Consider the following 18,739-nt stretch of genomic DNA (forward strand, 5'->3'; position numbering starts at 1 on the left):
GTGGATCTATGAGGGGGGGATCCCATGTGGCCACGGGTGAAGGCCCAACCACCAGGCGCTCGCCTGCGAGCCCCTCCCCCGGGCCTGGCTCCAGGGTGAGTCCCCGGATGCCTCCCTGGTGAGGTGTTCCTGGCATACCCAGCCGGGAAAAAGCCCTGAGGGAATATGTCTCACAGCTGGCCTGGGAATGCCTTGGTGTCCTCCCGATGGAGCTGGAGGAGGTGGTTGGGGACCGGGAAGTCTGGGCTTCCTTACTGAGACTGCGGATAAGCGGAGGAAGATGGATGGAACAATTCAAAGGGATCTTTGAGTAGACTTCGATACTTCAAAGAAGCAAATGAATGACGGAAGCTCATCAAAGTATCCCACATGAATGACTTGGACAGCACATATCTTCAATGCTATTCATATTTATTTCAAATGACCTATCATACTAAGCTGATGCACAACATGTAAAAATAGATTTATTTCCTCAAACACTTCAAATATATTTATTTGAAACCATCTGAGTACATTCCCACCTGATCAAGGAAAAGAGAGGTATTCCATGTATTTACAGAGGTATAGCTTTTACACTGAGGTATAAAGGAGACACATTTGTGTTATTTAGTTTGTATGAAAAGCATATTTCATACATATTGTGTACTAGTAGAATGTATGTATGATACAGCAGTAGAACTGAACATGCTTGTGAAAAGAGGCTACTTGATGGAAAAAAAACACAAGGGTGATATTACCGTTCAACAACAGCCACTGGGATGGAAATATTGCTATGTTGTCATCTCTGTGGTATTGGTATTAATTCATAACTGGTATTAATAGAATTAATTTAGAATAAAACATTTATTATAGACCATGACTGTGTACAGGCTGTGCAATGTCTCTAAGGAGCCGGAATAAAAATCCCAAGTGCATTTAAAACATTCTAACCCAGGGGTCAGCAACCCACGACTGTAGAGCTGCATGTGGCTCTTCAGTCTCTTTGTTGTGGCTCCCTTTGCAATGCTTGAATATTTTTTAACACCCGAGTGGGGAAAATGCACGCCTTTTGTAATGAGTTTTAAAAAATCCAATTTTGTGTTAGGCCACGTATGAGGCCATGAATGCATCTTAAAAATTTAAAATTTGTAATTTTATTTTTTTTTTAATTATATAAATTTAAAATTTAAAATTAATATAATTTTTAATAAAAAAATAAAATTATAAATTTAAAAACACTTAAATTATATTAGGAAAGCAGGAAGTGAACAAATGTAACAGTTTAACAAAAGAAATTAAATTATATAAATGTTATATTTTGTTAAATTAAATTAAATTAAATTAAATTAAATTAAATTAAATTAAATTAAATTTACTGATTGTAAAAGTACCAGATGGAGAGGTAGGATTTAATAAGCTTTGCTTCTTCCTACTCCTTTTGGACATGTGGAACTGTGAACTGATTATGGGATGCATTCAATTGTAATCTGATGCATGTTCAAATGAAATAAAACCATTACCATAATCAGACAATAAAATACATAGAAATGTCATACGTGGAGGCATTGCAGTACTCTTCTCATCCTGTGTGCATTAGCTGGAAGGTGCTTGTCACTGCCGTCCTTCCATAGAAAGGAAGAGCCATCGTTTTGTGTGTGATTTCCCAGGAGAAGGATAGGGTACATGTATGTACTTCATACACACAAAAGGTAATAACACAAATGTTTTGCCTCACCACATGCAACTGGGAATTTACCTCTACACAATGTATTTTTGGTCTGTTTGCTATTTGAAATAACTACACATGTATGAGATAGCAGCATATACTACACCCCATAATTGTACTGCTGGTTTGTTACATTCAAAGTCATCTCTCTCCCTACGCACCCTCCGAACCCTAACCTCATTCTATCCTGCCTTTAATGTTACAACAGTAGCACAGTTAATACTCACATGACAGTAAAACATGTAGAGAATGGAAGGATGGATAAAAAGGAAATGTGTACTATATGGAGGAGAACGACAAGAAGGTGGTATGCAGCCCCCATTCAGTGCAGCGAAGATGGTTTTGTTTAGCGAGACATCATCCGCACAAACTCTGCAAAAACAAAACATTCTTATCAAACATCATGAAGATGTATGCTATATATATATTTATGGATTCGGACACTGACATACTGCTAAAAGTAATGTACACTCATTGAGCACAACATTAGGCACAGCTGTACCATGTTATTGTTGTCATGGGCCTACAGGAGGAAACTATTTCACTTTTTACTTTGACTCCACTGCATACTACAATACTACACAATTCTAAACATACATTAGCGGTTTGTTGTTTTAGCTACGGTGTATTAATAATCATTCTCTCTATGTAGATATGATGCATGGTACCGTTAGCAGGCAAACACCGAGCACAATAGCGGTGTCCATATATGTGAAAATAGCAAAAATGCTATGCTAATGTTAGCATGACATGCTAGCAATGCTAACATTAGCATGTTAACACCTAGCATAAAAACGTATAACTATCAAAATGGCTACAAATGCTACTATGCTAATACTATCATGGTAGCAATGTTAACATGCTAATGTTAGCATGACATGCTAGCAATGCTAACATTAGCATGTTAACACCTAGCATAAAAATGTATAACTATTAAAATGGCTACAAATGCTACTATGCTAATGCTATCATGATAGCAATGTTAACATGCTACTGTTAGCATGACATGCTAGCAATGCTAACATTAGCATGTTAACACCTAGCATAAAAACATATAACTATCAAAATGGCTACAAATGCTACTAAGCTAATACTAGCATGATAGCGATGTTAACATGCTAACATTAGCATGCTAACACCTAGCACGATAGCGGCAAGTATTTACATACGTGTCTATATATGTGAAAATAGTAAAAAATGTTAGTATGCTAATGTTAACATGCAAGCAATGCTAATGTTAGCATGCTAACACCTAGCATGATAGCGCAAAGTGTATATATATATATATGTGTGTGTGTGTGTGTAGTTGTACTTAATGTTGTGTACCTACAAATTACCTATTATTGGCTTTATTAACTGAAGTCCAACCCCCCCGCCGGCCCCACTCACCTTCAAAGTCCACCTCGCCGTCCCCGTTGAGGTCGACGTCACGTAGAATCTCATCGATCTCACGGTGGTTTAGTTGCTCGCCCATCAACTTCTTCATGGCTTCTCTCAGCTCCCCGAGGCTGATCTGGCCATCTCCATCCGAGTCAAACTAGCAAAGTGAGAAAGAAGAAATTAGAGTGTGTGTGTGGGGGGGGGGGGGGGGGGGTGAAGGACCTCAGATGCTATCCTGATGGGATGATGATGCAGACCTCTTTAAAGGCATCCCGAAGCTCTTTGACTCCGATCATGTCTGCGGTTTCAGCCAACATCTTCGGACCCATCAACTCGACAAAATCTTCAAAGTCTACTCTGCCGCCACCTAGTGAGCAAGAAACATATTTTGCATCCAACACTTAAGAGTCCAGGGTAAGGTATAGGGTATTTATCTTGCCTTTTTATCCAGTTTTGCAGCATTTTTATTTTTTATTTTGTATTAACACACTTGGACAGGGGTGGATCGAGTCAAAAATTGGGAATAAAGGGTATAAAGTCATAATTACAAAAGGAAAATATAAAAAAGAAGTAAAATCATTTTTAAAAAACACTGCAGAAATTAGCCATTTTATGATAATAAATGTAAAATATTATCAAGAAAGATAATGTGATTTTAGCTGTATGAAATGTCGAAATATTCAATATTTTTTAACCAAAATAAGGTTATAATTTTAGACTATTAGGTGGTGGAAATGTATAATAATAATAATAATAATAATAATAATAATTTGGGCTGTTGTGTTCCACAGTGATGCACATTAGCACTCAAAGTCGTCAAATCTTATCTTTATACATTCCCACATAGTGTCAGCATAATATGAGGTGGAAGAAAAAGGGGGAAAATACATCCAAATATATCCATACATCCCTCTGGGCATCGGAGAACGGTAGATGGTGCGTTCAATCACTGTCAAACAAAGTATCAGCTGACATTAAACATTCAAAAATATATGTACTGTAATATAATTCGGAATTTCTGTGTATTTTAATGTTTTAAAAGAGAAATGAAATGACGTACTTTATCCCCCACGCATCCTGTTGGGATAATGGATTTTTGGATGATTTTGGAATCCCGTCTCGCTCTCCCTTTTCCAGCTTTTCACTGAGCTGTACGACAGGACTTACAGATCTGCTGGCTGAGCTCGATCAGTTCCATCTCTGTCGGCATGTACCCCATCGTCCTCATGCACTCGCCAAGATCCTTGCAACTGATGAAGCCATCCTTGTCTTTGTCGAACTCCCTGAACGCCTCACGGAGCTCTGTGTGGGGAAACGTGCGGGAATCTCATGTTAAAATGTCACAATTTTTGATCTCTTTTTGGAGAAAATCGTTTCCCAACCCAGGGCTTAGACGTGCCTGATTGTTGCCAGCTTGTCAGTGATGCACCGTTTTTGTATTTTTGTATTTTACGTTACTACAGAAAAAATTTCAGCCACAAAAAATGATATTTAGAGTACTTGTGCTGCTGGGAAATGGAATATTTCACACAAAGTTACAAATGGTGATTAATTATGATGAATTAATTAATCAAACTGCGACTAATTTGATTAAACTTTTTTCATCATTTGACAGCCCTAATTATGACACATTTGTTACATATTAAAACACCTCATATGAAAAAGAATAAGAAGATGTAGCAGGAGGGATCATTGTTGCCAACTTAGGATTATTGCTACATTTAGCAAGTCAGGTGACTCTTTTCCAAAACAAGTGATGCCTTCAAGGGATCTTCCATACCTTCCATCTCTTCAGGCCGCAGGTCTCGGTCCTGCAGGGTGTAGATTGCGTCGGAGCGATGCATGAAAAGATGGCGGAAAGAAGATGTCGGGTTAAAGCATACACATATCACACAGACAGTATTGTTGCCTTGACAACAGCAGTCATTTGATTGTACATACAGCGGATTCCCGTATATAGCCTGCACACGCATTTCCCTAACATGAAGTTACCCAGCATGACTTGCGGGTTAGAAATGAATATGATATAGCATTGTTTTGGGGGTACATTAGTGTAACACTCACACACAAGTACACCCAGCAAGTAAAAGAACACGTGAAAAAGAGTCTGAAGTTTCGATACGGAGGTGAGACCCGGCTATGTGTGTCCACGATATGTTTTGGGAGACTGTTGTGACATCATCAGCCGAAATAATACAGCGTTGGATTAGAGGTTGCTGAGGGGACAACACAAGGGGATTACGCTTGCAAATTGTATTACAAATCACGAAGGATTATCGCTTTTTCATTTTTTCATCTCAAGCTGTTTTTTTTTCATCTGCATTTTGGTCAACATTCATATACCTGTGTATATGCTGAATTAAGCACAATACAATAATACCACAAATACTGAAGTACCATTGACATTGACCTACATGCAAATATCTCCTGTTAACCTAATATAGTATACTTTCATATAAACCTAGTATGAACCAAATATTAGTTTGGAACTCTGGGAGGAAAACCGGAGCAAGCAAACCCAAGGAGACCCAAGTCTGATTAGAATCCAGAACATATCCAGAACCTACTATGTCTAGGTGGCTCCACCCTAAAAAAAATCAACTGTACTGCAACACTATGATACAAAAACAGCCAGTTAGTAGAACGCTCAAACATCAGACTAACTTGTTGAGGACTGAACCAGCCAACCAACCAGATATCAATCAAAAATATCAATCTATGGGAAATGTGGGAGTTTTTTTTGCAAAGTTCTGATAAATAGCCGACCTGTACTGAATGGCCTGAATGATATTTAGATGTCGGAATTGGTTTGAAACGGTTGAGACGTGGAGTAGTGACAGGACCAAAAACTGTTATAATATGTCAAATGATCACATGAGGATCCAACCAGCAACCCATCTACCACCCGAGCCGGGTCACCCTGTAGAATAAGTTGAATGTCACACTTTTTCAATGGGAAAACTGTCACAGAAAATATGGAATTACAATATGGGAGTTTTAAAGACCTGTTTTGACATTTTGACATGTTGAAAAATGGTGGACATTTTTTTTATGTGTGAACGCTTCTCAGCTTTCATACAGTAAAAAAGCAAAATGATTTTATTCCAGCCAAAACTGTCAGCTGCACATCAAGCACAAAAAATTCACACTCACATTCATACCTATGGACAATTTGGAGTTGCTAATTAACCTAGCATGTTTTTGGAATGTGGGAGGAAACCAGAGTACCCGGAGAAAACCCACGCATGCAAGGGGAGCACTGCAAACTCCACACAGAGCCAGGAATCGAACCCCGGTCTCCTCGCTTGTGTGGTAATTTCATTCATTCATTCTTTCATTTTCTACCGCTTATCCTCATGAGGGTCGTGGGGGTGCTGGAGCCTATCCCAGCTGTCTTCGGGCCAGAGGCGGGGTACACCCTGGACTGGTGGCCAGCCAATCACAGGGCACATATAGACAAACAACCATTCACACTCACATTCATACCTATGGACAATTTGGAGTCGCCAATTAACCTAGCATGTTTTTGGAATGTGGGAGGAAACCGGAGTACCCGGAGAAATGCACGAGAGAACGTGCAAACTCCACACAGAGATAGCGGAATTGAACTCAGGTCTCCGAGCTGTGAGGTCTGCACGCTAACCACTCAACCGCCGTGCAGCCCGCCCTTTCATAGCAATTCTTCATGGGCCAATGAAAACAAAACAACAACATATACGAGTCACATAGTTTAGTTATGGAAATTGATTGGGTGGTTCGCTCTACTGGCGAAAAATAACTTAGAATTCCGGTTTGCTGCGTCCTGAGATTCCCCAAATGAATCCACGGCAGAGGAAGAAGGTGTGTGCGGTCAGGTCATACATACGATCTGGCTCTGTGCAAAGCCTTGCTTGAGGAAGATGCAAGCGGGCCCCACAATGTTGTGCAGCATGTTGCAGTTCTTAACCAGAGCACACAGCGGCTCGTCGAACTCCGGCTCGCTTCCTCTGTCTTCATCTTCTTCGGTGTCCATCTCACCTGCATCTTTCAGGTCCCCCAGCATGGCCGCAGCCAGCGGGGCCCCGCTCCTCTCTACAGGCGACGCCCCCTTGGAAGAGGGGAACCAGTTGAAATAACTAAAGGCGGTTGTAGAACAGGTTGGTTGTTATTGACTTGGGATTTACTATATTTGTCTAAGTTGCAGTAAAAGTACATGTCGCATCCGATATACACAAGTACTCAAGAGTCTGAAATGTACACAGTGGATCCCCGCTTTTTCCGCATTCACCGTTATTGGATGATAATTGATAAATATGCAATAACACAGTTAAAATGTACAGCATACATGCACCAAAAAACGCCAACAATTTTTATTTTGTTTATGTCTTTCATGGATAATCGTTGTGATTTGGCAGCCCCTGAACTCACCATAGTCGGGTTTGGTGTGAGAGACAAGCCGTCGAAACGTGCAGTGATGTTGATGGTAAATCCATTCTCTTATGAATATGAATATGAATATGAATATGAATTGAATATGAATATGAATATGAACATGAACATGAACATGAACATGAACATGAACATGAACATGAACATGAACATGAACATGAACATGAATGGCCTCAAACAAGGCTTTGCACAGAGCCAGATCGTATGCATCGTATCGTATGTATTAATATGAATATGAATATGAATATTAACATTATTAATATTAATGTTAACATTAACATTAATATAATATTAATATTAATAATGTTCATATTCATATCCATATTAATACATACGATGTTGATATCAATATTCATATTCATATTCACATTCATATAATACAAAAATAACATAAAATGTATATTATTTAACATAATAATAAAATAAAATAAAATATTGTATTTTTAATACAATAAAATAAATTAATATTATTTAACATAATATTCATATTCATATCCATATTCAAATTCATATTATTTGACATAATAGTAATATTATAATATAATATGATAAAATATACTAATATTTTATATAATTTTATATAATAATTAATATATGATGTTAATATTAATAATAATCAATAATGATAATAATATTTTGAGGACTTTGGACTCGAATTGACCAAATCATTCAAACCATTCATTCATGAAAATGTAATGAATATGTCTTCATAGTATTTGTCAAATGGAATAATAGATTGTTACATTAAAAAAAATATATTTATTCATAAGCTCTTAAGAGATTACAAATTCTCGTTCTTTTTCGTTGTGTCCATTTCCTTCGTGTCCCGCCTCCAAACAGACAGGAAGAGAGTTCACGCTGTGCATTGCAAGTTTGTTCCATGGAAAAATGACATGAACAGAATGAAACCTTTTCATACAGTCTCTTTCTCTGTGGGTGGAGGCGGGGCAGCTAGCATACACACAGAGTGTAGCGTAGTAGAACTGAATAGACAAAAATCTATTGTCTGTGTGTCCGTTTACAGCGTTGGTTCACTAAATGATCCGTTCCCATCCGGATGAAACTATTGACTCATCTGTAGACAAGACCGGACTTGAGACCTGTAAAACGCTGACTCGCTTCCATCGCTGGAAAATCCTTACTGGATTTACAGCAGGCGGGCGCTGTGGATTATGGAGACACCTTGTCCAGCCCCTTGCGCCTAGCCTGACGACCAGACTACACCATGACTCCGATTCCATGGATCGTGGTGAGGAGCCATACATTTGAATTCAACACGGACATTGTGGCGAGGGGACAGCGGCAATCGAAGAGAGAAGGGTAGGGTTCCGGAGTTGAATCTAAATGAATGATTACATAACAATCAAATAGCAAATCCGAAATTGCACGGGAGCGTCGACTTCAAAACTGTATTTGTTCTGGGTTCGCTACGGAAAGCAGAGATCTACTGTGTATTTGAAGTACACTGAAGTATACTCGTCTTTTACACATGCTTTCTTACCTTGTTACTTTTTTTCCCAGACGTTTTGTTGATGTTTCCCATCACCACCCGCCCCTTTCTCTGAGTCCCGTCCCTGCTCAGTCGTCACATTAAAGTCCAAAGTCCGACTTCCAGTGCATGTCTTTGAACGCAATCTTTGTGGTCAAGTTACAATCCAAACTGCAGTCGGTCCAAAAAAAAAAAAGCCAAAGCAGCCGAACGGCGCAGCAACCGATCCAGAACCCCAATGGCTTATTGGAGGCTGGGTTACGGAGAATTAAGGGTAATATTATGACCAGCGGCTGAAACAACCTGCATTTCTGATTGCATGACCATGAACATCTCTCTCTCTCTCTCTCGCTCTCTCGCTCGCTCGCTCACACCAACACATTTTTTGATCTGTCACCCCAGCCTCCCGCGAGTGATCCCTTGAATTTGGACCAACTTAATCTAATCCACCCCACCCACCTTCCTCTCTCGGCCCCTACCAACATCATGTTTATAGTCTCAAAATGACGAGTCTGGCACTACTCTTCCACGAGGGGGGGGGGGGGGGGGTGGACAGAATTATGGATGGGGAGTTGGCTGTCTGGTTAATCCCTGCGTTTCAGATTAGAGGGAAGAGTTATGTTGGACATGAGAGTGAAGGCTTCAATTGGGATCCTCGGGCCTCTGGAAGCAGGACATTCAGAGGCCGTGGAAGAGAAATATATCATATACGTAATATATCATAAGGTTTATTTATCCATTGGTGTTTATTCATTAGGGCTGTCAAATATTAATGGCACATTAATGGCATTGACTAATTCATTACTTTTAATTACGTTAAATGAACTCATGGCAAGACGATGGAACAGATCCTCACAGTCACACGGAGTCTGACGCTCTTTACTTTTTATACCATATTCCATATTCCATATTCCATATTCCATATTCCATATTCCATATTCCATATTCCATATTCCATCCACCCATGTATCGCCAACCCACAAACACGTCTCTATCCTCCTTGGAATGACACTTCCTCGATGTCACTTGAACCGGAAGATGCATTCACGGACACTCCGCTCCAATCATCAGAGTGACATCTTAATTATAACTGGATGTCCATCCATCCATCCACCTACCCATCCATCCATGTTTTCATTCATACATCCATCCATCCACCCATGTTTTCATCCATCCACCCACTCATGTTTTCATCCATCCATGCACCCACCCATCCATCAATCCATCCACCCATGTTTTCATCCATCAATGCTCCCACCCATGTTTTCATCCATCCATCCGTGTTTCCATCCATCCACCCACCGCCGTTTTCATCCACCCACCCATCCATCCATCCATGTTTCCATCCACCCACCCATGTTTCCAACCATCCATCCCCATCCAGTCATCCATCTATGTTTTCATCCATCCATCCATGTTACCACCCTTCCACCCACCCATCCATCCATCCATCCACCCACCCATCCATGTTTCCATCCATCCACCAACCCATCCACCCACCCATCCATGTTTCCATCCATCCACCCACCCACCCATCCATCCATCCACCCATCCATCCATCCCCCATCCAGCCATCCATCCATCCATCCATCCAAACCCACCCATCCAAACCCACCCATCCAACCATCCATCCATCCACCCACCCATGTTTCCATCCATCCACCCATCCATCCCCCATCCAGCCATCCAGCCATCCATCCATCCATCCATCCAAACCCACCCATCCAAACCCACCCATCCAACCATCCATCCATCCACCCACCCATCCACCCACCCATCCAAACCCACCCATCCAACCATCCATCCATCCAATCCTTATGCCTTTTCCATCAGGTATTCACATGGTTAAGATCGTTTGATGGCAAAAAGGAAAAAAGCTTCTCTATTTGAAAACAGTGGGATTGTTGAACTACAAGTGTCAGACACCCCAAAATATTCAGGGGGATCCGACATGGACATGGGAAACTCCATTTGGGCCGAGGATGGAAGCGTGGAGCTTCAGGTTGTGCAGGGGCGTCAAAGGACAGCTGGCTATGTGAAGATGGTGCAGAGGGTATTTCATCAAGAACAGGTGCTATTGTATATTGTTATAATATAATAAACATGTTCAGTAATATCAAATTTATATTTTGTATAAATATTATATATTACATAAATATATTATATTTATAATAATATTTGATGTTTCAGTGAAAAAGTGTGAACGCATTTGTCCTGTCCATATTGCACTGTCAAAACTCACCACCAGGGTGCAGCAAATCGAATTCTTTTGGGAAGCTCATCTGCTTTTAGCTGCAATACCATACAACCACCAGTAGAGGTCATCAAAAGAGAGCTTCAACAAAAGCAGCAACCAGCTCAAAGGCTAGAAAACACTTTTAAAAATACATTTTCTCTCCTCTATCAGGATTCTCCTGACCTTTCTGAGTAGTACAAAGTACAGATAAAATACATAGAAATACATAGAAGAAGCACAATGACAAACAAATGTCCAACATTGTCTCGGTTATATAACATGCGTCTTAGTTGACTGATCCAGATTAATAAATGGAACCGTCGGCTGCGGAATGGGCTTTTCTTCCTGCATTGTTCATGTCACACACTGTCACACACATGCACATGAGGTTTAGATGAAGTCTATGATTTAGTAGCAGGCTCGCGTTGCAGAAACTCATCCAAATAATAGAACACATTGTTTTTCCTAACAAATTCCAGAACGGAACACAACAATCCCAGAACAACAACAAGCACAGAAGAAAATTGATTGACTGATTGCAAAATAATTTTACACTCTAATCCCTGTGTTGGCCTGGTTGCTGTGCTGCCGTGTTCATGCATACAAACAAAGTACTTCGGTAGCTAGTGATTACTCCGACCTACGCACATCACTCCATTGAATTAGGGAAAATAGTACATAGTCTCATGAACTCTTTTTCTTTACATTCAGTGTCATACACGGACATGAAACACCTTCTGACCTCCGACGTGAGATAGTCTCTGGTGCAGCAGCTTGGCCTGCTAAACTAAAGATACCCCATCATCATGGGAGGGGGTGGGGCATGGCAAGTTTGATACCCATTGCCGTGAATTGTCGGAAGTGGCCCGACTTGTGATAATAATAAGTCATTCGATCCCAGCCAGACAATCCCTCCATTTTAGACGATAATGAGCAATCTTTCAATGCACGCAGACTGTCGTGTTCGATGGCTGTATCAAATTGGAAGCTACCAAAAGAAAGACTACACCCTCGTCTTTCATCAGGACAAAAAAGTTTGTTTCTATCTTTTTCTGTTCTTTAGTAATCAGCAGGAGAACATACGTAGGTAGGTTTCAGGAAAATATCAGTTCCCGACTAAAATTTACATAAAAATAACAATTTATCGACAAACATAACAGCATGAAGTATTTACACTTTTCACATTTGGACTGCGGCTGCACGACGGATGAGTGGTTAGCGCGCAGATCTCACAGCTAGGAGTTAAATTCCACTCTCGGGCATCTCTGTGTGGAGTTTGCATGTTCTACTGTTACAGTTGTTCACTTCCTGCCTTCCTGGTATGATTTGTTTGGGCTTTTTTTTTTGCATCTATTGCCTCAACGGGTGCGTGGTCTCTGATTGGCACACTTGCACCAACAGTTGTGGCTGTAGACAACCTCCTGATGTTCAAAATTAGGTTGGGAAAACAGTAACAATATCATGGGAATAAAGTCTTAAATCGGGCTGCACGGCGATCGAGTGGTTAGCGTGCAGACCTCACAGCTAAGAGACCAGGGTTCAATTCCACCCTCGGCCATCTCTGTGTGGAGTTTGCATGTTCTCCCTGTGCATGCGTGGGTTTTCTCCGGGTACTCCGGTTTCCTCCCACATTCCAAAAACATGCTAGGTTAATTGGCGACTCCAAATTGTCCATAGGTATGAATGTGAGTGTGAATGGTTGTTTGTCTATATGTGCCCTGTGATTGGCTGGTAGCCTCTCACCCGAAGAAGACATCCCCACGACCCTTGTGAGGATAAGCGGTAGAAACTGAATGAATGAATGAATGACTTCTACCATCTTGTGGTCGTTTTTATGGCTTAAAAATTGTAATGCGTTGTCACCTCTTTTTGCCTCCGGTGCAAAAATAACAAAAAAGACACTTAAATACATTGTTGGGAGCGGGTGTTTGGGTTGATAAAAACGTATTCAAAGAGTTTTTAAAAAGTGACAGAAGAAAGTTCATTATTTTATTTTGCATTTCATAGGTTTTATCCAAAACATGCTAGGTTAATGGGCCACTCCAAATTGTCCATAGGTATGAATGTGAGTGTGAATGGTTGTTTGTCTATATGTGCCCTGTGATTGGCTGGCCACCAGTCCAGGGTGTACCCCGCCTCTCGCCCAAAGACAGGTGGGATAGGCTCCAGCACCTCCCACGATCCTCGTGAGGATAAGCGGTAGAAAATGAATGAATGAATGAAGGTTTTATCCATAAGAAATGGAGAGACCTGGCTTACATGGTTGTGACTATTAAACTGGAGGAACAATTGCCGACCTAAAACATGAACTCAAAGGGGACATTTGCTGGAAAATGTAAAAAAACATTTTTGTATTTTTTTAAAAGAGAAATAGGATTTTGTCTAATGTGACGTCATTGTACAGACTGCAAGCACATACGGTTATCCGAGTTGTCCCATATCCCCTGCTCTCATTTCAGTTTGATGCCTGTTGCACCTGGCTATGTTTTATTTATGTATTCCAAGTGACCTAAAAGTGGGATTTATGTTTTCTCCGCAGTCTGGGACATCCAGTGGATTAAATGTTTTCTACATTAATAGCGTATAGTGTAACATTGTAAATACTGCAGGATAAAACTGTGTGTTCTTGCTTTCTATCCGAGGCTAAGGGACACAAAACTGTTGCTGTGTTTACTTTCCAACATGCTAAAAATAAGTAGACAAATTAAAAAGCGCCCCCTACTGATAAAAAAATATTTTTACACAATTTTTATGACTGGATGCTGGTTCGATCCTCAGTCCTCGTGTAATCACATCATTCTCCATTTTTCTCCACATTTCTCATTCTTCAAATTATATAGCTCTAACTTAACAAAATAATGGAAAAAAAATTTAAAAATTGCAATTATTTCCCAAGAATAAAGTTAAAATATTCTGAGAAAATACATTGTAATTTTACAACAATAATTGGAATATTCTGAGGAAAAAATTGTTACTTTTAGTAGCATAAATGTCATATATTAACGAAAAAAAGTTAAGTATGACAAACAAAGAAAACAAGACATAAAGGTGTCTGTGTGTATGCTAAAGACAAGTAGACAAATTAAACAGCGCCCCCTACTGGTAAAAAAATATATTTTTACACAATTTTTATTACTGGATGCTGGTTTGATCCTCACATCATTCTCCATTTTTCTCCACATTTCAAATTCATTCATTCATTCATTTTCTACCGCTTTTTCCTCACAAGGGTCGCAGGGGTGCTGGAGCCTATCCCAGCTGTCTTGGGACGAGAGGTGGGGTACACCCTGGACTGGTGGCCAGCCAATCACAGGGCACATATAGACAAACAACCATTCACACTCACATTCATACCTATGGACAATTTGGAGTCGCCAATTAACCTAGCATGTTTTTGGAAAGTGGGAGAAAACTGGAGTACCCGGAGAAAACCCACGCATGCACGGGGAGAACATGCAAACTCCACACAGAGATGGCCGAGGGTGGAATTGAACCCTGGTCTCCTCGCTGTGAGGTCTGCGCGCTAACCACTCGACCGCCGTGCAGCCCTTTTCAAAAATATGTCATCATTAAATCATCACTGTTTTGTGGTTTCATTCAATGGTTGCTGCAATGATGTCAGCCTCCCTTTGGTGCAGATTTCCGTTAAACCTGGATAGTTTTGGCATGAACAATGGCAATAGAAGAGAAAAGGGGAGGGTTCTGGGGAGGTCATTTGATACAAAATCAGAGGAGAACGCCAACATCAAGCTAACTTTGGATAGGGTTTGCAGGGAGATGTGTGAGGCGTGTGTCCAAAATCAAATTATGTAGCTATAATTTAACAAAATAATGGAAAAAAATTTTTTTTAATTACAATTATTTTCCAAGAATAAAGTCAAAATATTCAGAAAAATACATTGTAATTTTACAAAAAAAATGTTACTTTTAGTGGCATAAATGTTATATATTAACAAAAAAAGTTAAGTATGAGAACCAAAGAAAACAAGACATAAAGGTGTCAGTGTAGCGTTCCTTCCTATGTCGCTATGTGAAATCAATACGCTCGGGAAAGTAGTTAATGTTTAAAATGTTTAAACTATTACAAAATACTGCAATATTATTACACAGTATCATGAATGTACTGAATTACTGCATGGTCACGGCATAATATGTTAAAAACCCGTAAAATTTTGTTTTTCAGAAGGATCAAAATAGGTGTGTCCGATTGGGTGCATTGTGAGCTTCCTGATGCTAACCGTCTTTTTCTCTTTAGAAAGCACGGAAAATGGAAAAAACATGTCAAAATGTTGAAGAAGTATCCATGTCCATATCGATATTCCCCACGGAAAGGCTTGTACAGCATAGACGTTCCTCCTGCGAAGGAACATGCCAGCCTTTCAACCGCAAATGGACAAAAAGTCACGCGATTACGGGGAGATCAGAGGCATCGGTGCTTTGATTCGAAAGTAGCCCCGCCAGGCTGCCAGGCAGATGTGGCGACATACGTACGTCTAATTAGCGTCGTTTATAGCTGAAAGGGTGGCTCATCCGTTCCTACCAAGAGCACATCATGGCCGCCTCCACGTCTCAACCTGCCGTCTCGCTGTCTCGCTCATTGAACCGCTAATCCCTGTTCAGTCGCAATCAATCTCTTCTGTTTTTCTTCCTCCGTGACATCAATCACCCTCTGGCCCTCATCCCAGACCCCCCCCCCCTCCTCCCCCTTTCATTTTCTCATCATCTGCTCCATCTGTTGATGAGCGCATTGATGACTCATTTGAGCAACTACAAATGCCTGATAGAAGTCGACTACTCTTGTCTGCCGCATGCTATGTTACACTTTTCTCATGCTATCAATGCTATTGAAATACAATTTCAAGTCGAACCATCTCACAGCAGGCACCGTAATAATAATACCGTAAATATCCCAATAATAAATCCAGCTAAAATTCAACTCTGAACCCCGACGCCACTTCCTGTCTATACATCCGGAAGACATTTATATAAATGAATATCACAAAGGTTGCAGCGGGGGTTGCTGGAGCCTATCCCAGTTGTCTTTGTGCAAGAGGCGGGGTACACCCTGGTGTACTGGTAGCCAGCCAATCACAGGGCACATATATATACAAACAACCATTCACACTCACATTCATACCTATGGACAATTTGGAATCGCTAATTAACCTAGCATGTTTTTGGAATGTGGGAGGAAACCGGAGTACCCGGAGAAAACCCGCGCATGCATGGGGAGAACATGCAAATTCCACACAGAGATGGCCGAGGGTGGAATTGAACTCGGGTCTCCTAGCTGTGAGGCCTGCGCGCTAACCACTTTGTCACCATGCAGCAGTTATTCATGTCTTAAACGGCTTATTTGCTCTGATTATAAATCTCCTATATTTGGTAGTAGAAGTAGAAATGTAACTATAGGGGTGTTATTTCATGTCTAAGGAGCTCTAATTGTGTTAAAAAAACATATTCAGAAGGTCAGAAATTGATTTTCTCTGCCATAACTAAAAAACTATTTCATTTCTAAAGAAGGAAACTTATCATGCTGAGGTCTGGACATCCAATTCATATCCCCACCTGGCTATTAAGACGCCCCCCCGCCCCCGACCGTTGAAGGCCTCAAATTATTCTGCATTACAAATACAAGAATTATAAGGTCATGAAGGGTCCTCAGGTAAGAAACCAAAGCCTCATGAGACTTTCATGACCCGTTCAGCTCAAGACCTGGACTCAAACTTTGATGTTGAAAAAAAAACGCCCACCCACACCCCCCCCCCCCCCCCCCCACACACACACTGACTACTTCACACCACAGATCTTCAACATCAGAAAGCATGAAAAGTATGTTTCCTTTCAAATCCACGACAAGTGACACAAATCACACAGTTCAGTGGAACACAGGCGGTCCTCCTGAGCAGCGGTGAGCAAAGGAAAAGGAAAGCCATCCTCAGAAAGGTGACAAAAGGTGCAATATACTAATGAATAGAAACTTTTAGTGTTGTATTCTTGTAAAATGGCTGCTGATTTGTTTTGTTTTCTTTGTTTTTGTTTCTTGCTGGCAACCATTGGCACCCGGGCCACACTTTTTGTGGTCCTTCAGTCCTACCTGACCGAAGACGGAATCCACGATGGGTCTCAACTTCCTCCTGTCTCCCTCCTGCAGCCAAAGCTCATCGGGGTCTCCCACGGGGGAGGATAGGCTTAAGGTTTTGGCCTTTGGTTTTGGCGGTCTCTTGATGCTCGCTGAACTCCAGCGCCTGAGAGACTCAATCTTCTTTTTGATGGAACCCTGTGGAGATAGATGAAGTTTCAACCACCGAAGATGTTTAGAGATATCACAACCGAGGAACACTTGGGATGAGATTGGCAACGGACCTTTTTCACCAACTTCCCCTCGGGTACATCCATGGATGACGTACTCTTCCCGCCGGACATCCTCGCAGCCCCAACGTGGCGCACAGAGACGTCTGCTGTGTCCAGGCGGTCCTTTTGATCTGTCTGTAGAGCATCGCACACCGCTTGATAATCTGAGGGGCATCTCATTCCTGATGGTTCGCTCCTCCTTCTTCTGTTATCCCTGCCTCACTTTCATCCACTCAGCTCCACGCGTCATGTTTTCATTTGTGCCGCTTCAGGGCATCTCGTGTTGAACTCGCAACCCAACAGTTCAAACCACACACACGCTAACATAACCTGACGTGCTCGTACGGGATGCGTGTTTATGATGAGAGCACATCATAATGTATGTCGGGACAATTTAAACGTTGAGAAGAAGTGTGTCAGAGAAATTCCACACACGCATTTTTGGCCATGTTCAATCTCCAATAATCCCATCTCTCTCTCGCTCTCTCTCTTGCTCTCTCTTGGAGCTGCTACCATGGCCATAGCAAGCATGAATCTATACTATCATCAGTCAATACAATAAACGATAAAAACACGCCCATAAAAATGACGTATTTTGGACACACACCTCACACATCTCCCTACAAGCTTTATCCAAAGTTAGCTTGATGTTGGCGTTCTCCGATTTTGTATCAAATGACCAATCCAGAACCCTCCCCTTTTCTCTTCTATTGCCATTGTTCATGCCAAAACTATCCAGGTTTAAATCTGCACCAAAGGGAGGCTGACATCATTGCAGCAATCGTTGAATGAAACCACAAAACAGTGATGATTTAATAATAACATATTTTTGAAAAAAAAAAAAAAAACATAGGAGGTGAAGCCATGAAATTCTAAATTTAAGATTAAATTTAAAGATTACCATATTTTCTGGACTATAAGTTGCTCCGGAGTATAAGTCGCATTTTTTGCGGGTAATTTATTTTACAAACTACTTGACCAAAACAGACATTACATCCTCTTGGAAGGCAAGTTCTAACAATAAAAGAATAGAGAACAGGTTGAATAGGTGTAAGATATGCTAACACAATGGTTATTCAGCTACACAAAAAATATAAACATGAACAGAAAAGGTGTCCAGTGTTTATGTAACATAAACAGTTTTTTT

The 18,739-nt window shown here is 40.8% G+C and overlaps 1 protein-coding gene across 2 annotated transcripts; it reads right to left on the minus strand.

Annotated features, from left to right (window-relative positions):
• Nucleotides 1-396: 396 nt before the first annotated feature.
• LOC131135966 (calcium-binding protein 2-like) lies at nt 397-17,787 on the minus strand. Of its 2 annotated transcripts, none has more exons than XM_058082406.1 (7): nt 17,605-17,787; nt 17,336-17,518; nt 4,866-4,896; nt 4,253-4,387; nt 3,343-3,452; nt 3,095-3,242; nt 397-2,077 (listed from the first exon to the last, which is right to left on the minus strand). In XM_058082406.1, exons 1-7 carry the CDS (start codon nt 17,770-17,772, stop codon nt 2,052-2,054), a joined length of 801 nt encoding a protein of 266 aa, XP_057938389.1. In that variant the 5' UTR covers nt 17,773-17,787; the 3' UTR covers nt 397-2,051. The 2 variants fall into 2 exon arrangements, with proteins under 2 accessions (XP_057938389.1, XP_057938396.1); XM_058082413.1 differs by lacking the exons at nt 17,336-17,518; nt 17,605-17,787 and adding exons at nt 6,951-7,172; nt 9,015-9,501.
• Between the last annotated feature and the right edge of the window lie 952 nt (nt 17,788-18,739).

Source organism: Doryrhamphus excisus, chromosome 1 (assembly GCF_030265055.1).
Source record: "Doryrhamphus excisus isolate RoL2022-K1 chromosome 1, RoL_Dexc_1.0, whole genome shotgun sequence".
Lineage (NCBI taxonomy): Eukaryota > Metazoa > Chordata > Actinopteri > Syngnathiformes > Syngnathidae > Doryrhamphus > Doryrhamphus excisus.

Bases quoted from the DNA above. Each gene is read 5' to 3' on its own strand.
- LOC131135966 (XM_058082406.1), bottom strand. From the start codon at position 17,772: ATGAGATGCCCCTCAGATTATCAAGCGGTGTGCGATGCTCTACAGACA. The intron at 17,519-17,604 runs GTCCGTTGCCAA...CTATCTCCACAG, and splicing joins AGGGGAAGTTGGTGAAAAAG to GGTTCCATCAAAAAGAAGAT. The intron at 3,453-4,252 runs GTAAGTCCTGTC...CTTGCTCACTAG, and splicing joins CGAGCTCAGCCAGCAGATCT to GTGGCGGCAGAGTAGACTTT.